The sequence below is a fragment of the Protobothrops mucrosquamatus genome, unplaced genomic scaffold, assembly GCF_001527695.2.
Source record: "Protobothrops mucrosquamatus isolate PMUCROS unplaced genomic scaffold, P.Mucros_1.0 scaffold555, whole genome shotgun sequence".
NCBI lineage: Eukaryota > Metazoa > Chordata > Lepidosauria > Squamata > Viperidae > Protobothrops > Protobothrops mucrosquamatus.
Window position 1 is genome coordinate 367,131 of NW_015386858.1, and position 15,062 is coordinate 382,192.

Here is a 15,062-nt window from a genome sequence, read left to right on the forward strand (position 1 = left end):
GGGTGCCCCCGCCCTCTGGAACGAACTACCCCCCCAGATCCGGGTGATTCCGGATCTCCTTACTTTCCGCCGCGCCCTCAAGACATGGCTTTTCCAGCAAGCGGGCCTGGCCTAGGGAGGATTTTAAATCGGGTTCATTTTTAGAAAATTTTAAATACCACAACTTTAAAATATTTGGGTTTTAATTGGTTTTATTCGGCGGGGATTGTGGGCATGTTTCTGTTTTAAAAATGTTGTGAGCCGCCCTGAGTCCCTCGGGAGAAGGGCGGGATACAAAACGAATAAATGAAATGAAATGAAATCATTGTTTCCTTCTCATATATGATATGATCAAGAGAAAGACTCCAGGATGCTGTTGTAACTTTGAACAGTCCCTAAACAAATGATTGTAAGTAATACCTGTATTAACTGCACGTGAAGAGGACTGGTCTATATTCTCTATCAAACCTGAAAATTTAATTTAGGAGAAAGGAACAGGAGGTTTTAAGTAACTCCAAAGAAATCATTACTTAAAACTGCAACCAAGAGGAGCAAAGTCAGATTTGCTCTCCTAACTTTATAAACATTCCCAGAAACTTTTTAAAAAAGCAAATAAAAACTTTTTCTTAGCTTTTTTCACCTACCCTTCTTATTAGGTCTTCAACATTATCATGCGGGAAGGATCGGATGGCTGCTATAGTCCGGATCAAGCGCTCTGACAAAGAATATTTACTCTGGATGCTCTGCATAATATACCACATACTGGAATTCAGTTTCCTTGGTTACTTTACATGCTCCAAGTTGCCTGAAGAAGAACAAACAAAAGAAGAACTTTTTAAAAGTACAATTTCTTTAAAAAAACTACGTAGAAATCCCAGCAAGATATATAGTAATAGCATTAAAAAAATATCATCAGATTGTTGCATTCATTAATCTATGATGGTGAGGAAAAATTAATCAAGAATAACCTGAGGTTTAAGAGGTGGCTCAAACTTACCTGGACAGTACATGTACAACTAAAACATATCTTCCAAATTAATCCATTCAGAAAAATCAACTGGTATCGGCTGACATTAGAGAATTATTAAGAGATGATAAAGATTATAAATACTTCATGCAAAATGGATTAATTGCATTGAAATCAAGAAATAAAGAGAGCAAACTGATGAAAACACCTTGAAAATAATATCTGAAATATTATGAAAATAAGATAATTAATCCAAGTAATTTGGTTGGATTACGTATTTATTTTCACTATTACATTTTTTTTTCTAGGCTGCTAGGAAAACAATTATCTCTGCCACATTTCCAGCAGCCTTTGTTGGATCATTCCTACAATGGATGAAGTCTGCACCTTGAGGGTCCTTCCAGAGCTCCACTATCAAATAGACAAATGAAGCTGCTCCTACCAATTTAGACTGGTATGATATATATAAAACTATTAACTAGATGTTGATGGCCTCACTTTAATAACCTAACCGAACTAGTAAAAGCTATGTAGGATCAGATTTGGTTATCACTAATCTCACAGCTGCATGGGTAGGTACCAATAGATAAGCAGGCAGACAGATTCCATAGGAGACTGACAAGAAACCTCAGGTGTAGATTGAGAAAATAAATAAATTCTAGTAGATGACATTGGAAAATTATTTTCAAACTGTTGCTAAGAAAGGACTTCATAAAGACACCAGGAGATGAGCTCAACTCAACAGAGACTTCGTTAGATTACTATCTTTAGAGACAATTCTAAAACATCAATTAGTACAAAATACAGCCACGGGAGCATAACTGTTTGCATTACACCTTTTGGCATGACCTTCACAGGCTGCCAACTCTTTTCCAGTTTTGATTCAAAGTCTTCAAACTAACCTATAAAAGTCTTCCCAGTGTTTGGGACCACAGTCTGAACCTTTTCACATATATTCTTATCAGAGTCATTTTCTAAGTCCTGCTCCAGTTGCCTTCTTAGGCTAAAATCTGACAACTGGTTGCCTGGTAGTGGATCTTCTCAATGGTAAGAATAACTGCATCACAGTGAAGCATACCCGGATCTAACTTTAGAATCTTTCTAGCACCAAGCAAAGTTATTTTACTTCCCCAAGCCTTTTAATATATTAATATGTTTACTGTATACTGCAATATTTTAAATGCACATTTACTGACTATGCTTTTATTGTTAATATATTGCATTTTAATTATTACTATGGGCTAAAATGTGATTTTTTTTTTACTATTGTAAATTTCTCTGGAAAATCTCTGCTTGAAGGCTAGTAGGACAGGATATCATTATGGATTATCAAGATTGTAAACTAGGCAAAAAGGTTGCAAAACATCCTAAAAAAGGCACTGACAAACCATAACTATTCATATAATCACCAGGAATCAATGGTATTTTAAGCTTTTTTAAACAAAAATTTACAATAAATGCATTGGATTAAAAATTCTAGAATTTTTAGTCAGCATGATCAACAGACCTGGAAAAGTTTGAAAAATTGTGATTTAGGTTATTTGTTCCTCCTAAAAACAATAATACTTCATTAGAGTCTATATATATTCTATGATTAACATTGGTTTCATAAACATTTACATTTTAAACTTCTTGTTTCTTTTGGAATTTTTGGAATTTGGACTCAAGCATATCAGTTAAAATGCAAGTATCCCCTTAGTTGCAGAGTTATTATTTTGACTACCTTTTAAAGCATATTGTACTTCTGATTCCATTCTTGTTTTTAAATTCCAAATTCTAAAGAAAACTCCTTATAATAAAGCATGCAAACGAACAATTTAATTCTTCTATTTGGAGACTTGAGCAACAAATTATGTTCACAAATTGGCAGTTTATACATAAACAATCCTTGAGGCTATGTAATTATAATCATTGTAATGCAGCAACCACCTCAGTTTTTTTTCTTTTTAATGCTGCAAGGAAGGTAAAATATTTGGTAGCTCCAGATCATCTTTAAATTCAGTTAGATGCTGCAACCCAGGTCATTGCAATAGTATCAGAAAAGAAGATTTAATTTTTATGCTGCAACAAACCATACAAAGAACAGAATAACAAAGATGGTACAATTTGATAAACAAGATAGGGGGAGAGAAAGAATATTAATGCATATGCCTGGTAAACATTCACATTCAGGAGATTGCCATTGCCACCAATTAGGAATGAGCTGAAACAAAACTTGCTGTGCTGCAAGACAACCATTAGCAAGCCCATGAGAAATTAATAAACAAGAAGAAATCGAACCGTCTCCAGGATAGCTGTGTTCCTACACACATCAACAAAATGGCTCCAAGATACTCTAAGGATAAATATTTCTTCTGTCTCAATATACAAGGCTGTCCTTATCTGTCACACAGCCATGCCAATCACAAGTTGTTACATAACAAGCTGCACCTCTACTAAAATCACTGTACTTTTGCATTTTTAATACTGTATTATCTGAGTAACCTTAGTACAAGATGATTTGTGGGTTCCGCTGATCTATCAGAATCAGCAAACCTCCCAAAAATAAAAGTAGAAAACTTTTTAAAAGTAGAAGTTTCTAAAAAAAAAAAAAAAAGGTAGCCTGCAGTGTTTTGAATACATCATCTGACATTCCCAGCCACGTGGCCAGTAAACAAACATTTCAGTTAACTTCTAACTTGAGGAAGCTTTTTGGAACATGTTGTATCTTACCTCTAAGAACAGTATTAATTAATTTTCCAGGTGCAGTTTGGTTTAATACCATCATTTTGTGAAATGACACCGACAGTTCTCATTTAAGAAGTACCTTAGTAGCCTTGGGTAACAAGACAAACAAATTGGCAAGAAAAGAGTTAGGATAACAGTTCTTTCCACTGAATCCAGCTCTAAAACAAGTTAGCATCATCTAGCAAATAAGCTTACCAGCATCACTCCTATTATTTGGATGGGAGATCACAAGGAAATCCCAGGGCTATAGGAAAGATTAAAAAGTGGAAAAAATATCCCAGAAAGCAGCAATAATAAACCAATCAGAATTCTGGGGGCAGCTTTTCAGACTAACAATTTTAAAATAGTGGCAATTAACTTTTGCTTGTTCTAAATAAGGTCAAAGAATTCCTTGGAAAAGATACAGCATAATTTTTGGCTGCAGTCTCTGCAATATGTAAGCTGTAGAGTAGAAGGTTCTTTCAATCTTTTCAAAATGTCATGTTGTTGGCATTTGGTTGGAAAAAGGATGCCCATTTGTATCTATGTTAGCTTCCTTGAATTTTATGCATTTCCACTTCATCCAAAATTAGTGCTTCTTACTGTAAACATAGGAAGAGTGGTGTTAGTCTACGGCAGTGGTTCTCAACCTGTGGGTCGGGACCCCATTTGGGGTCGATCGACCATTTCACGGGGGTCGCCAAGCAAGGCTGTCCGCCATTTTTTTCCCCTTTTCCGGCGGGTGCCTTACCTCCCTTGGGCTGGGCCAGCTGGTGGTCGGCGTGCTCCGTCTATGCTGCTTGCCAGCTACGCCTCGGCCGGCACAGGGGGCGGAACCACGCATGCACAGCGCTCCCAGGCAGGGAAAGTCCTCGACTTACGACCGGTTGAGTAGTCCTTGACTTACGACCGGTTTAGTCCTCGACTTACGACCGGTTTAGTCCTCGACTTATGACCGGTTGGGGTCGCGGCATTAAAAAGGTTGAGAACCACTGGTCTACGGTAACCAAGAAGCAAGTCTCTTGTAACACCTTAGCATCTAACAAATGCATTAGTCTGAAAGGGTACTATCAGACTCCTGGCTACCACAGACTAAAGGGGCTTCTCCACCTACAAAGAAAACAACAGAGGGCACATCTTTTACATTTTAGAGGGAATTAACTCTGCAATTCTGCACACACAAAACAGAGGGTCATTCTGCAGGAGAACAGGAGTCCCTTGCTTCTCAAACAGCTGCCAGCAATCTAATCGTGTGTCTGTGTGTATCTATCTTTACCTTATTCACACACACACACACACACACACACACACACACACACACACACACACACACACAGAATAGATAGCTCGATAGATATATTTTACCTTACTGACACAGACGACAGGCATCCAAGAACAACTAAATGCAGGAACATGTTTTTCATGCCACCGTTTGGATCAAGGTACAAGAAACAAGATTACGCGTTAGGAAAAATCGTGGTCCGGAGGATCCTCCCAACCCGACGCTCTCCAGGCGCAGACACGACAAATTACTCCCGTGCCAGAATCCAGCACGTGTGGAGAGAGCTTGACTTGGGGGGGGGGGAGAGAAGAGAGAGGGACCCTCTCAATGCGAGGTCGCCGCAAAGACACGGACCCCGCTCTCTCTTCGCTCTTCCACGCGGTCGCCTCACCTATCGCCCAGAAGGCTTTTTTTTCCGTCGAGCAAATGACCCCGGAGAGCGCAACAACAGCCTGGCCACGTCACTCGCCCTCCGCACTCACCGCCTCGGCGCCCACTTGACCGCGCGCCCTCCGCTGCTCGGAAGTTGGTCCCCTCGACGACCGGAAATCACGGACGATGACAGCTAGAGAGGCCGACTTTCCCGAAAACCCCAACACAAGCCAACAAATTGTCGCACCGATCAATCCCTTCCTCCTTCCCCCCCCCCACTCCTCATCTAGCTAAAGCCGACCCTTTTCACAAATATCTCCCAATGATTTCAGCGAATGGTACGCAAGTCCCGCCCTTCACCGCCCAGCCTTCCAATCCCCTGAGAGTTCTTCAGCCAAGCTTCTTAATTCGCGGGGAAGATCGAGGTGGTTTTTCGCTGTTGTTGCGGCGGGAATCAAATGCGAGATGGGTCTGAAGAAGGACTCACTGGAGAAGAGCCTAATGCTGGGAAAGATCGAGGGCAATAGAAAAAGGGGACGACAGAGAATGAGGTGGCTGGATGGAGTCGCTGAAGTAGTAGGCGTGAACTTAAATGGACTCCAGAAGGTGGTAGAGGACAGGAAGACCTGGAGGAGCGTTGTCCATGGGGTTAATCGCGACTTCGCAACTAACAACAACAAAACTAGTTTCTTAATTTTTTTTTCTCTTCCCATTTTGGAAAATTATGGACGACTCCAAAAACACTTTTGTTTGCATGCATTATATTGAAGGATTCCAAAAGAGCGTTCATTTGCATGTGTTATATTGATATTTACTGTAATCAAAATTTAAAATTGATGCTTTTGGTACCATTACTGCTTCTCACAATTGTTTGATCGGAATTTAATATTACATTGTTTTTCAACATATGCTGGCAAATAGTGTTGATTTTAAGGACCTTTGAGTGTTGGAGAAGCCCCAGTTCCTATCTAATAGAATGGCTGCAAATTGAACAATTGATGGAAAATCTTAAAACTGAAAAAATGCCATATAAGATGAATAGGGGAAGGAATGGTGTTATCAATTTTTTTTCTTTTTACTTGTAAGTAGTAAATTTGCCCATCTTTGTAGGTTGAAAAAGTCCTGAGGCACCTTAAAAACTGGCCAATTTATTATAACATAAGATTTCATACATTTCAGCCCATTTCATTATATGCAGAGGGGGCTGTCCACAAAAAGTTTGTGTTGGAACAAGGAACAGAAAAAGAGAGATCAGAAAATGACAAGATTTATTGACACTCCATTAAAAAATTGCTGTTTCCTGTTGATTAGAAATGTATAATGAATTAAAAGAGAATTAGCTTATTTTTTTTTCTTTAACCTCTTTTGCCATTCATTCTCATTTAGGTATCCACCCATTAAGCAGCAAGAAGTGCCATCTTTTTATTCCTCTTCTGACAGTTAGCAACTCTTAGCATTGTGAAATCCTTGGTGCTCTCCGAGCTTGGTTGTTTGTTTGCAAACTATCACCCAAATTAGGTAACAATATCATTGCCTCAGAACTCTAACCTGCTAATAATGTTTATGTCATAAGAATATTAGCAGCTTAGATTTCATGAGAATTAATTAAAACACATGAATAGGATGCCAAATAGGAGAGAGCAGCTCAAACTGAATAAATCCCTATGAGGCAGAAAGATTATAGCCTGCAAACCTGAAAGTCAGAATAGCAGCTTACAAATGATTTATTTCTGACTGAAGCAGCCTCTCCCAATCTGGTGAAAATATACTTCAGGCATTAAACACCCATCATCCCTAATGAGCATAGCGTAAGATCAATATAATAGAAATTAGAATTACAATTACAGTAATGTTTAGGAGATCAGAATAGTCCTGCTAGTTCAGACAAAATCTATTGGACAAAAAGATCCATTTTGTCTAACCTGACATTAACCCCAATGACTGGCTGCATATTTTTCATGAAGCCTATAATCAGCCTGAAAGATATTAGCTGATTCACATCATTTGTTTCCCAGCAGTTGGCATTAAGTGGGACATGGCTCTGATTGTGAAAAAATAATTTAGATAGGTTATTAGTGGCAAGCAAATTTAGGCCATAGTAATCAAAATTGGTATGATCCACGTAGATTAAAAAACAGCAGGAAGGTTACAGATACTCTATACATGAAATGCAATACAGTAGTCCTCAGCTTACGATCACAATCGAGCCCAAAATTTCTGTTGCTGAGACAATTAAGTGAATTTTGCCCCATTTTACAATCTTGTTTACTACAGTTGTTAAATGAATCACTGCAGTTGTTAAGTTAGTCACACAGTTGTTAAGTGAATCTGGCTTCCCCATTGACTTTGTTTGTCAGAAGGTTGCAAAGGTGATCACATGATCCCAAGACACTGCAACCATCATAAATATGAGTCAGTTGCCAAGTGTCTGAATTTTGATCACCTGACCACAGGTGCAACCTGCAATGGTTGTATGAAAAATGGGCATAAGTCACTTTTTTCAGTGCTGTTGTAACTGAGTGGTCACTAAATGAATTGCTGTAAGTCAAGGACTATCTGTACAGTAGGGAAGGAAAGTAACTACTGGAAAATCAAAGGCCAGATCTAATTGGTCAGCTACATTATTTAGAACAGGGGTGTCAAAATGCCGGCCTGCGGGCCGGTTGCATCATACTGAGGCCTTGCTCACCCCAACTCCGGTAATGCAAAAAGAGTTGTGATACGTCGTGACATGTCACGTGACATGGCAAGTTTAAAACCCGTGATTTAGAACATGAGAGGGGAGACAAAGTAGATGTTTGCTTGTTTTTAAATCAGGTTCAGGTTAGTTGGTTACAGAATTCCTGTAAAAAACAAAATAAACTAGAAATCTGCCAACCCTTAATTAAAGAAATAAAAAAAATCATAGAAGGAATCCTTGACTTACAGTCATTTAATGACTATTTGAAGTTACAATGGACCTTTACAAAATGACGTATGACTATTTTTTACATTTATGACCATTGCAGCATCCCCATATTCACATGATCAAAATTTGGATGCTTGGCAACTGGCTGTATTTATGAAGGTTGCAATGTCCAGGGGTCATGTGATCACTTTTTGTGAATTTCTGACAAAAAAGTCAATGGGCAAGCCAGATTCACTTAACAAATATGTTACTAAGTTAACTGCAGTGATTTACTTAACTGTGGCAAGAAAGGTCATAAAATGAGGCAAAATTCACTTAACAACTGTCTCACTTAGATAGGAAATTTTGTGCTCAATTGTGGTTGTAAGTCAAGGACTATTGTACCTGTAATGTATGCAAAACTTTGAAGGTCCAAATTTTCCACTGCTTTGGTAAATTGTGTCACATTTCTACTCCAGTGGCCAGACTAGCTGGGCAAGTATGAGAATGGAATTCTACCCATCTGGAGCAGGGCCAGATTAAGGTCAATTGATGCTCCAAGCACAGTCCAACAACAGGGCCCCTGGCCCTTCCAATGCTAAATGACAAAACATTAAGTCTCAATATGTGCCAAAGGTGAAATAAAAGGCCTTCCCTCAGGTTGAACCCCAGAACTACAGTATATTAAATATAAACTTTAAAAAAATATTTAACATCAAACAGCAATAAGCAATATAAGAAAATTATTTAATAATTAGAATAAAATCTGCGCATTTTCAATGCTTTTAAAGCATTGCTACTAAGATTGTTATAGGAGACAATGCAAACATAAAAAATTGTTGAAAACTAAAGTCAAGCTTGACAATGAAAGAGTTAAGAGCATGATAGTTGGGGGCAAAAGCTGAGCACAATACTGCCCCCCTTCCCTTAGTTCCCTAAGCAGATGCTTATTTGGGTTAATGCTTAATCCAGGGTTGATCTAGAGGACACAGGTTGCAGAAAGTTATATGAAACGGTAAATCTAGTTAGCCATGCCAGAATAACAGAGACAAAAACGCAAGTGCAACAAGCTATTTCATCTTTGGCCTTTCTTTTTGCTTTCTACCTACATGACCGTTGCAATCAGAGAAGGAAGATCTATATTTATTTCTAGCTGCTTGCTACTCCTTGTGTTCACCGACGTTCATTCCAGCGAGTCGCACAACAACTTTATACACACGAATTCTGAACCTACAAGATTCATGCAGCCTGCAGCCTCGTTTTCCCCTCTGGAATCGATACCATTTGCTACCAACGCCCCAAACCTGCTATTTGCAAGCCGGGAATCTGAGATATTCCTCTTCCAAATCTAATTTGGAAGCCCTGCAAATTTGCATCCAGCCTGAGAAAAGCGGAAACTCACCCAACCCTTTCTTGACTTCCTTGAACCATTAACTCGAAGTCCGGGAGCTGGACCACCTCTTCATTTCTACCCTCGCCTTCAAGAGCGGACAAGCAACACGTTCACCCTTAAACCATAGAGCTCCTAGTTCCTCTTGGTTCCTAGCGATCACCAGGAAATACAGCGAGGAGGAGGAGGAATAGGGGGTTAAATTAATCGGGGAACCTTCCTGTTCCCAGCAGCCCCCAGAACCGAGAGTTGGGCTTTAGTGGAGTCGCTGCGGTGGCTGGATCCTCCCGTGGTGCTTAGGCGCCCCGGGGACGTGACTGGGGTTTCCTTCATCACGGGCAAGTGAGTTTTAATCGGGGAGATCCGCGCGGGTGGGATAGACAGAAGGGGGTTGAAGCATCGCCTGTAGGAAAACATTTGGGGCAAGATTGCAGATTTTGAAACGATCTCTGCTCCCCGACAAGTCCGTAACGTGGCTCTGCACGATCAAAGGCAGGAGCCCTTCACGTAGCAAAAGACTGCATTATTTGTTGGGATCGGTTATTTTCCAGCGATGAAGCCCATCGTTGACACTCAGTTTTAGGCAATGTTCCGACGGTTTCCCTCGCACTGCCTGCGGGCTTGTTTTGCTGGCTGCCCCAAATGAGACTTCCTCGCAAGATGGCCACCCCGAGCTACAGAGAAAGCTGTCATTTAAAAGTTGCGGTTGAGGAAGCAACCCTGGCCCATCTCCACCAAGTTAGGGGTTGCTACGTTAGAGTAAGGAAAGCGAAAATGAATGCTTGTTTTTTCCAGGGCAATCTCGAAGCAGTGTACCAGGAGGAGGAAGTGTGGTAGTGGGGATGGAGATCAAAAGATATGAAACTGACAGAAAAAGTATAGTATCCTGAGCTATAATGGAATTTAGTTTAAGTCCTGTGCAAACAGCCATTGAGATTAAAAAAATATGGTTTATGATATAACATTGTGTAAACCCAGCTAACTCTGTCTTAGTTATCACCCATAATTCTCACCCAATAATCCAAGGCTTATTGCAACTCCTGAACCTAGCGAAGTGTTCTTTGGCACCTTAAAAACTAAAAGGTTTCCAGTAGAATCCAGATTGCTTTCATTGTCTCTTATCTCATTCTTTTCTAGCACAGCTTCTGTGCCTTTTACTGCTGCATATATAACTAAAATAAATGGGAAATGTTTTCTCAGTTCAGAGATACTGTGGAGCAGTGTTTCTCAATCTCAGCAATTGTAAGACACATGGCCTTCAACTCCCATAATTCCCGAGCCAAATCCCCACAAGTCTTCAAGTGGCTGAGGTTAAGAAACACTTATGTAGAAGTGGGAGCCAGATTGTTTACTGTACCAGGTTAATGTTTGTCTTCTTGTTAATAATGTAAATAACTATATTGGGGAAATCACAATCTTTTGAAACTAAATATATGTTTTCTTTCATGTTAGCATGCTGAAAGTAGCTCTTAAAGCTGGCTGTGTTTGTATGTAGAGAAGCTAAGACAACAAAAACTCAACTATGCATACATGGAAGTTAAAATGAGAACACTCCTTAGTCTTACTGCATTAATTATTTTGGAAGCCACAGTCTCTGTGGGTTAGGTCATAAAAAGAGCAGAATAACAGAACAGAATAACAAAATTGGAAAGGAATTTATTGCTCTAGGCAGTGGGCAAAAGTTATACTTGGTGGCTTTATATCAGGGGTAGTCAACCTTGGCTCTTTTCTCCCAATTCTGGGAATTGAAGTCCACGAGTCATAAAAGAGCCAAGGTTGACTACCCCTGCTTTATATGATCAAGTATCCCTGAGTTGGAGAAGAGATAGCTATTGGGATCCTGATACTTGTGATATCCCTGGTCTTTGGGACACCAAACTAATGGCAGGATGCTGATGAGAGCATGCACTAGTTTTGAACTCCAACATACTGGTCCAGGATTTTCAAATCAATGTCAGATATGCATATAAGGTTAAGTTAAATTGGTTCCCCTATTTGCTAAGGCAAAAAAGGGACAAGCCAGCTATTAGCCAGTTGTACTGTATAGTGTTCCAATAATTCAGGATCTAGCTGGTTGATTCACTATGGCATAGGAAGAACCTCATTTGCTGTCAAGAAGATCAAGCTTAAAATGCTAGAATTCTCTATACAGTGTGTCAAGGATGTATTTTGGTTTGGACTTTCTCAGGAGTACATTGCTAGACTGGATTTGAGTCTCAGAAACAAGGCAGTACAATATATATATAATGAATGTGACCACTAGCGACTAGCTTTTACCCAAGTGGTAAAGGGGGGGAGAGGAAGTAATTGTGTCCAATTATATTTTCTTTAAACCAAGATTTGCTTGTTTGTATAGTACCAAGATCATCAATACCTAGATGACTTTGGTTGACTTCAGAATGCAAAGCAAGATCAGATCTGGTTATTACTTGGATAGGAAATTATTACAGATCCCATAAATCATCTTGGAAGAAGACAGCAACCAACCAGTTTCATACTGCAACTGAGAAAATGTACTAGACGTGTCCAGAAAGCCACCAAAAGATAAATGTTTACCTTACCCACAAATACAGGGTGGCTTTTCTGATTCTTTCTTTGTTTCTTTCTCTCTTTCTCAGATACATTGTGACTTGAAAATTTCTCATATTGAAATGGAGCATGAAGATCCTGGCATTGCAGAGATCTGTGGCTCAGATAAAAGTGGGACCATAAGGAGAATCTACATAGGTAAGAAACTGGGGCATTGTAGAGAGTGACCTGATAAGAGATGTGCAAACTCCATTTCCAATGTGGGGGAAGGGGAGGACTCTAAAGCATGTTTTAGGTCCAGAACAAGGAGCTTAGGCAGATGCCCCCTAAATTCACTGAATTGTAAAAAGGAGGAAGAGGGAGGATGGACAGCACTATTAGTCTTGCTAGTTTCTGTTATTCAGCCAAGTAATTTTAGCCTTTCTGTGAAGTTGATTTCATGGTCTGGTCTACCTAGTGGGGCTGTCAGGTATATAGCCATGTTGAACTGTAAATATTTTATTTTACTTTTCCTCCAAGAAGTGGCATATGAAGTTCTCTATTTTTCCCTTTTTCAGAGCAACCCCAAGAGATAAATAAGATTAGATTAAGATTCTATGCAAGTTCTGCGATTTGAATAAAGATTTGAATCCAGAGTTCACTAATCTTAATTTAGCTTTTTTAGATGAGTGTCTCGGGGATAAAATCTGCATCTTGCCTCTTAGAAGTGGCACAGAATCCTTTCAAAAACTGCCATTGACAGAAGTCTGTCAAGTATAATATAGAGATGTATAGGGCATAATATTACCTGAACAAATTATTTTTAAATTCAACTGAATCAAAATTTCAGTTATGTAAAGTATTTTTTGTCCTGATCTTTTAAAGATGATTTTTAAAAGACTTTTAAAGTCTTTTGTGTATAGCAGAGATAGGCATCCTTTAGTTTTCCAAGTGTTCCTGCTCTTTCAGTCAACTCCAGGCAATGTGGACAATGGGTAGACAAGATGGAAGCAGTTATAGTACCTGAAGGGCCAGAGATTCCTCACTCCTAACCCTGTGCAGAAGAGGCAATCGATTCTTTTTTTTTGTAAAACCCAGATGTGTCTTTCTAAGCAAAGTGCTTCTCCCCTCCAATAGCGGACAGAGGTGTGGTGCGCAAGAGTGAAGATGATTTGAAGCATGAGGCCATCCAGTCCACAATACAGAACAGACAACCTACCTGGAGGGCAAGTTCACAGCAGGAAGTCTCTCCCATAGAACGGCAGGGGAATCTGTTAGTCCCTGGCAACTACGGTGAGGGTGACATGGCTGTAGCAACCAATGTTGTCTCCCGGTCCAGCAAACAGCGTCCCTTTATTTGCAACGAGTGTGGCAAGAGTTTCAGCCACTGGTCGAAACTGCTACGGCATCAGCGCACGCACACCGGTGAGCGTCCCAGCACTTGCACTGACTGCGGCAAGAGCTTCTCTCAGAACTCACACCTGGTGCAGCATCGGCGCACCCACACAGGTGAGAAGCCTTACGTCTGCCGTGACTGTGGCAAGAGCTTCAGCTGGAGTTCCAACCTGATCCAGCACCAGCGCATCCACACGGGAGAGCGCCCTTACACATGTGGGGACTGTGGTCGCAGCTTCACACAAAGCAAGAACCTGGCCAAGCACCGGCGAACACATACAGGGGCCCGGCCGTTCTGTTGCCCCGAGTGTGGCCGAGGCTTTGCACATAGTGCTGGCCTGATCAAGCACCAGCGTTTGCGCCATGACACGGACTCTCCCATTGGCCACCCGTGTCCAGAATGTGGACAACGCTTCCGTGCTCCTTCAGAAGTGGAACGCCACCGCATTGCCCATCATGGGGCCACCCCATCAGAGCCTTTCATCTGTGTGGAATGTGGAGAATGTTTCACCAAGAGCACAACCCTTATCCGCCACAAGCGAGTGCACAAACCAATATTTGTGCGTTGAGGGTTTCTCTCCCTGGTGGGATGTGAATTCTAAGTGATGTCCAGGTTAGTAGCCTGGAGCCTGAGGATAGTTTCGATCCAGTGACTCCGCATCCTGGATCTCGCTTGCTCAGATCAAAGGCCCTGAATGAGCCAGTGTATCAAACTAGAGAGCAGCAGGAATAGGAGGAGGCAGGAAATTCAGCTTGGAGCTCAGGATTCTGGTCATTTGTTGGAAGAAAAACTGTTTGTGTCCAGATCTTGATCTGCCTCCTGGGGCAGGATCAAAAAATAGTTCTCACCATCTGAGAACCAGAAGGCTGTTACTGTAAATAAAAGTTTTTAGTTAGAAGCTATAAGAACTTTTGAGAAGGCGGGAGATCTGGTCTTCAGTCAAACTAAGATTTATTGGGACTTGAAAGGGAAAAAATGGATAAGGAAGTACCTTTGAGTTATTTTTCTTTGGAAAGGTATGGATGTGAAGTGAGAAAAAAGTGAGGGCACTGAAGAGTGGAGGAATAAGAGGGTTGAAACCCAGTTTGTGCAATAAAGTGTTTTGTATCCCCTATCTTAGTTGCTTTCACTTTTACTTTGTTTTCTTATGATTGTCTTTTTCAGTAGAAAACTAGGCAAAGGGTGTCAGAAATGGAATATGGACCAAACATTGAATAGACAATACTGTAGATCTTCATTGCTGAAAAGGTGGAGGAACACAGCAAAATAATAGATTTTGATTGTGGGAGCTACTATATTAAGTAGACATATTAAACAGACATGAACTACAAAATATTTGGGCTTTTTTAAAGAAGTTTTCTCGAGAGCAGAAATGGTCTGTTATTATTATTGGTAAAGAGTGGGGTTTTTGATGCCACATATTATAATTGGATGGTGATGAGCTCTCTACATTTTCTCAATACTTTCCCAGTTTCAAATGACTTAACCTAAAGCTTAATACGCCTTTGTGTTTTTGTTTCCCTCAGGAAATCATGTCTCTTAGAGTTTGACAGTTTGCTATTGAGCAAAAGATCC

At 40.3% G+C, this 15,062-nt stretch overlaps 1 protein-coding gene across 1 annotated transcript; it reads left to right on the plus strand.

The window, feature by feature from the left end:
- Window positions 1-5,065: 5,065 nt before the first annotated feature.
- LOC107288506 (zinc finger protein 436-like) lies at window positions 5,066-14,618 on the plus strand. The gene is made up of 3 exons (XM_015817134.2): window positions 5,066-5,206; window positions 12,202-12,310; window positions 13,229-14,618. The coding sequence occupies exons 1-3, from the start codon at window positions 5,066-5,068 to the stop codon at window positions 14,053-14,055; spliced, it is 1,077 nt and encodes a 358-aa protein (XP_015672620.2). The 3' UTR covers window positions 14,056-14,618.
- The last annotated feature ends 444 nt before the right edge of the window (window positions 14,619-15,062 follow it).

Excerpts from the sequence above, each read along its gene's own strand:
- LOC107288506 (XM_015817134.2), top strand. The coding sequence starts at position 5,066 with ATGTTTTTCATGCCACCGTTTGGATCAAGGTACAAGAAACAAGATTAC. Across the intron at positions 5,207-12,201 it reads CCCGTGCCAGAATCCAGCAC|ATACATTGTGACTTGAAAAT; the intron begins GTGTGGAGAGAG and ends TCTCTTTCTCAG. Across the intron at positions 12,311-13,228 it reads CATAAGGAGAATCTACATAG|CGGACAGAGGTGTGGTGCGC; the intron begins GTAAGAAACTGG and ends CCCCTCCAATAG.